Source organism: Plectropomus leopardus, chromosome 20 (genome assembly GCF_008729295.1).
Source record: "Plectropomus leopardus isolate mb chromosome 20, YSFRI_Pleo_2.0, whole genome shotgun sequence".
Classification (NCBI taxonomy): domain Eukaryota; kingdom Metazoa; phylum Chordata; class Actinopteri; order Perciformes; family Serranidae; genus Plectropomus; species Plectropomus leopardus.
In genome coordinates, this window is record NC_056482.1 from 3,949,792 (window position 1) to 3,955,645 (window position 5,854).

At 37.7% G+C, this 5,854-nt stretch overlaps 1 protein-coding gene across 1 annotated transcript; it reads left to right on the forward strand.

The window, feature by feature from the left end:
* Positions 1 to 302: 302 nt before the first annotated feature.
* Positions 303 to 3,641, forward strand: LOC121959652 (cilia- and flagella-associated protein 45-like). Its single transcript, XM_042509079.1, has 7 exons — positions 303 to 481; positions 927 to 1,056; positions 1,135 to 1,281; positions 1,386 to 1,499; positions 2,190 to 2,383; positions 3,272 to 3,496; positions 3,575 to 3,641. Exons 1-7 carry the CDS (start codon positions 303 to 305, stop codon positions 3,639 to 3,641), a joined length of 1,056 nt encoding a protein of 351 aa, XP_042365013.1.
* The last annotated feature ends 2,213 nt before the right edge of the window (positions 3,642 to 5,854 follow it).

The window sequence follows — 5,854 nt, forward strand, 5'->3', positions numbered from 1 at the left end:
TTCTAATAATTTTTTCATCTCCATCTCTCTCTCTCTCTCTCTCTCTCTCTCTCCCCTTTTGTAAAATACATTGTCTGGTCTTTTTCTTTTTCTAACTTCTTGCAATTTGTGGAACATCTCTTGCCAAGTTGCTCGTTGCCTTTTTTAACCATGTTTTCAAAAGAAATCAAACCAATACACTCAGATTTCAAAGGTTTAAATGCATGTGAAAGGCATCTGAACACAACACAAGAAAACTGATGTAGTTCCGGGTTTCAAAGGCTTAACCCATCAATCATGAATACTTTTGCTTGTCCCCTCAGATGATTCTGGGCGCTCAGTGTCAAGCCACACGTGACGCCCAGATCCACGAGAAGAAACAGATCCAGGCAGAGCTCTCTGAGGAGGAGAAGCGTCTGGATGCCCTGATGGAGGTGGAGCGCCGCAAGGCCTTAGAGACTATAGAGCAGATTGAAGAGCTGCACAAACAGCAGAGGATCAGGTGAAAAGAGCTCTTACCGAACAGTATGGGTTGATTTGCACATTAAATTTTTGGCACTGGTTTAAGGCTATTTTCATGTTGTTGTTTTTTTTTTGTTTGTTTGTTTATAGGCTTTTTGGGGGGGTATTCATATTTTTTATTTTTTGGTTTGTTTTCTTTTATTTTTTTACCTTTTTTTAAATTTTTTATTTTATTTTTGCTAATTTCCGAGTAATTTTCTAGTATTTTCTACCTATATCTTGCAAATGTGCGTGTCAGTTTTTCTTAAGGTGCTCATTGCCTTCTTCCTATGTTTGAAAGAAATCAAGTCAATATGCCCATGTTTCACTGTGGGAATGAAAAAAAATGTCAACTTCACACACCCACCTAAACCACCCACATCCTATTAATAAGATCCCCTTTTCCCTTTTTTATTATGTGTGTGTGTGTGTGTGTTATATTGCAGCGGAATGCAGAAAATTTCCGACCAGATCCGGCAACGTCTGGAGGAGAAGCAAGTGCAGGAGGAAATAAAAGAGCAGGAGAAACAGCAGCTACGGGAAAAGCAGGAGCTAATGAACCTGGAAGACCTCAAGGTGCAGACATGGACCCCTGCACAGACAACATGTAGCACAAACAGCAGAGAAAGTTTCTGACCAGTTGTCTTCTTCCAGGCCCTGGAGAAGAAGAGAGAGGAGCAGCAGCGTCTGCAGGAGGAGATCATGCGGATAAACGCTGAGACGGTGCAAGCAAAGGACAGGAGAAGAGAGGAGGAAAAGCTGGCTGACCTGCGAGATTTGGAATACATACAGATCAAAATGGTCAGAAGAAAAGCTAAAGACCTTCATAGAGAGTCCACAGGGAGGTGTGTTTTGTGTTTTGTGTTTTTTTTTTTTCATATATTGACATTTAATTACCTCTACAGGAGCGGGAAGCGGAATATGAAGCAGAGCAGCGACGAATCAAAAAGGACAAGGAGTTGGAGATTGCCAGGCTGAGGGCCCGGCAGGAAAAAGCAAAAGACTACAAGGCAGAGCAGGTCAGAAATAAAACTACCAGCTACTAGCAAAAAGGTGGTACCTTCTAAATGTAATCCTATTACAGATAAATCATTTCTTAACCCTTTGAAATCTGGATTGACATCACTTTTCTTGTTCTACATTCAGATGCCTTTACAAATATTTCAAACTTTTGAACTATAATTGAGCTGATCGGTTTGATTTTCTTTAGAAAACATGGGGAGAAGGCAATAAGCAGCTTGACAAGAAATGTTTTGCAATTTCCAAGAAATTAGCAAATTTATTTATTTTTTTAAACAGCTGGGAAAAAATGTCCAGAAAACTATATTTCTATTTATCATAGTTCTTTAATAATATTAAGTATAATATTTATAAAACAGAAAATTATATTTTTAAGCATTTTTTAAGGTCATTTTCTTGTTGTTTATTTTTTATTTTATGTCTGTTTGTTTGTTTACTTTCCCATTGTTTTTGTTTTTGTTTTTGTTTGTTTATCGGGGGGTAATTTTCAGGTAGTTTTCTGCTACTTTTTTAATAATTTCTTGCTAATTTTTGGGCCATTCGTTGTTAAATTGCTTATTTCCTTCTTCCCATGTTTTTGGACTAAATTAAGCCAGGCATCAAAGGGTTAAAGTTGTTTATGTCACAAACAGATTCATGGGAATAAAAGCATTCCGTTATGTTCACATTTTTGTCTGTGTGTTTGACAGGATGAGGTCCGTGCTCGGAGGAACCAAGAGATCGCAGACCGAGAATGGAGGAGAAAACAGAGAGAGCTTGCTGTGAAGAAAGCGCAGGAGGAGGCGATGCTGAGGGCGGCGCGCTTGGAACAGGTCCACTGCAAAGAGCACTTCCTGTCGATTGAGGCTGGCCGGGAAAAGGCGGAGTTTGAGAGGGTGTTGAAGTAAGAAACTTAATTTAAATTTTTTAAACTTATTTTCACATCCTCACATCACATTACCTTGAAGCAGGGCTTTATGGGTACTTATCCATAGTCAGTGTTATGAATACATAGATGTTAGTTGGCATGCCCTGGTTTGGAGAAGCGTCAGGATTGTTGACACAGAAGCTAGGCAACGTTGGCGTGTTATGTGAGTGATAATGAAAAGGCAAGCCATTTAAATGTGGGAGCAGCTGCTTATGAGCCATACTGGGAGGTGATAGTCCACAATTTCACAATTTTAATTCTTAATTTTAATTGCTCAACTTTTGAAGAGTTATGTGATGCAATAACAGCTCTTGTAGCTCCTGCTGCATCATGAGGGAGCCATTTCCTACTGACAAGCACATAGCCATAGCATCATGTGACCTAGAAAAGACTAAAAAGTGTTTCCATTGCAGTTTTTTTGCGAAATATGGCCTTTTCAAAACGCCTGAAATACCATCTCATGCAAGCGTAACAACTTTTTTTGTGATAAATGGGAGGTTGTTTTTTTTTTAAACTGACATGTTTCCATAAGGCATATTTTATGTTTGCAATTTCTCTTTGCGCAATTCAAGGGTTAATGGATACCCATCTATAGATTTTTGTAGGTGCCTAAATTACATTTTGTTGCAGCCCCTGTCCAGAGTAGTACATTCTTTAGCTTCCATTTTGGCTCATTGTTTCTCCAACAGAAAGACACTTACTGTATGTACTCTGGATAAGTACAACCCTACTTAAAAAATCTGAACTCTCTCTTTAAGGGTGTACTATTTCTCTCCATTTATTTATGCTATTTTACACATTCAGCCATATGTTTTTTATTTTTGATAGTAGTTTTCACTGCCACTTCTACCTCTCTCCTCACAGGGTGCAACAGGAAACTAGCATCAAAGAGAAGGAGGAGGAGGAGAAGCAGCGTCAGAAAGCGCTCCGCCACGCAGAGGCCATCCGAAATCAGGTGAAGGAGCGCGAGCTGTGGGCCATAGCTAAGCGCAGAGAGATCTTTAAGGAGGCCGATCGGCTGATCGAGGAAGCCCGGCAGAGACGTGTTCGCCTCAGTGAGATCAAAGAAAAGAAGCTGCAGGAGCTCAGGTAAGAACTGCCAGGGTTAATGAACCTTTTTGACTGTCTTAAACTGAGCAAAGCTGACATGTGTTTGTCTGTGTGCAGGGCGACAGGGCTCTCTGAAAAGTACTGCGGGGAAGTGGAGAGGAAGGCCCGCACCTATGCTCTCTGATGCACTCACAACTGGATTCACATGGTTACATTTTACAGGGTTTCAATTAAGAAAAAAAAACACATTTAATCATGAGTGTAATTTTAACATATAAAATGAACCAAAAATGTTACTATGGCACTTTCATATGCTTTTGATCATTGGTATGTTAACATTTTAGCAGTTGATGGTGTTTTAGTACAGCTGTTTGAGTGGAGGCGTATTGCTAAAGGAACTTTTTTTTTTGAGACATTAATACATCCTCTCAAACAGACTGAATCCACTGATGATTGTGTAATTTTTTTAGTTTTTATTTAGGCTAGTTGTTCTCTGTTAGGGGCTGTTTGCACGTCACTGGTTCTTGCATGAAATGTTGGCCTTTCATTAAAATGACAACAGTGTTTTTTGGGGTTCTGAAAACTCAAACTTTTGTAACCGGGTTCCAGAAAACGCCAGCCCTTCTGTCGCTGTGTAAACTGGCAATGCGTGGATCATGTGAGAATGCTGATGTCACAGCTGCACTTGGCACATGAGCATGTTGTTCTTCTATGGTGTGTCATTACAAAGTTGAACATGGATTTTTTTTTTTAATGCAAAGGAAAGACTTTTCCGTATTCAGTAGGGCTGTTCCCGTCTAAACGTGGCCTTAGCTGAGGCATATTTTTCTACTTATCAATAACAAATCCTCTTTATTATTTGCATGTATGACAACAGAAAACTCATGCTTGGTTATAGGGTGACTATTAACGCACATGTAAAGAGTAAAGTACATCAGTATAAATACAGACTCTTATTTCAGACCATTTTTCACAAAGAACTGGATGTAATGGGACCTAATTCCTTCAACATAACCATCCATACACAACCTACATAGGTAGAGTATTATTGTGTCTTTATTGTACATTATAATTCAGGATAATTAGATATATTATGTATTATATATAATCCTTTAACACCTGGATTGCCATAAGTTTTCTTGTTCTGAAGTTAGATGCCCATTTAAACAATGCAAAACTTCAGAAATGGATAGTCTGATTGACAAGAAATCCCACAAACTGAAAAAAAGGGAGTGAAAAGGAAATGATCTGAAAATTAGCTAGGGGGGATTATTACATATGATCGAAAACAAGGGAAAATGCCTGAAAAACTATATATTGCTAATTGTCTTACATTGCCCCCAAAAATAACCTTAAAAAAAAATACGGGGGAGAAAAACAACAACACTTCCTTTAAGGTTTTTTTTTTGTAACTTATCTGTTTTTTGGCTTATTTTCAAGTAATTTTTTTTTTTAAAAAAATGTACAAATTTCTTAGTCATTTCTGGGCCATTTCTTGTCAAGTTGCTTGTCACCCTCTTCCTATGTTTTTCAAAGCAATAAAGTCAACATGCTCAGGTTTCAAAGAGTTCATATTATTGATCTCAATCTGCAATGTAAATGGTAACCCAAGTTAACAAATGTGGTGTCAAAATAAAACTATTTTCCTCTGAACTGTTGTGGGGAAGTATAAAACAGTATGAAATTAAAAAGTAGTTGCACAAACAACTCAGAATGGTACTGGCATGTACTTAAGTAAATGTGCATTTTTTACTTGTAACTTAGTATTTCTACACATACACACGCGTTAGTTATTTATAATGTATCAACTGATCGAACAAAAGTTATGTACAAATAGATACATAGACAACAGCAAACAAAATCAGGAAAAAAAACACAGAAAGATACACTTACATTATATAATTCAAGAGTTTGAGTCATATGCATCCTATTAAAAACGTTTAATAGGCTAACTTAATTGCCTGACTAGCTGTTTTTGTTTTTAAACAAGATAGTGCTATATTGCTGAAAATCATTTTTTTAAAAAAGTGCAGCAAAGTAAGCGTGGTTCCTGACCATTTTTGTGAGTAGGAAATTTTACAAAAATTATTAAAGTATGGTAAAGCCTACATGTTAGCAATTTTATCTTGACTACACTATAGTCTTACATCAAACATTTTTAATTCAGCATACAATTTAAGTTGGTTTCTTTTGTGAGAAAGACGGCTACATGAATCCAAATAATTCTTATGGTTATTAAAGTGGGAGAAAAGGGACATACTGTCTTTTAATTGCAACTTAGAGTGTGACGTTTCACACACAATAAACAAAATAAAATAAATCACGTGACGTTTCTTTACTTCCGCCTGCCGTCGCGCTGGCTCGCGTTTGATCCGCTGCTGCCGACCAATCCTCCGC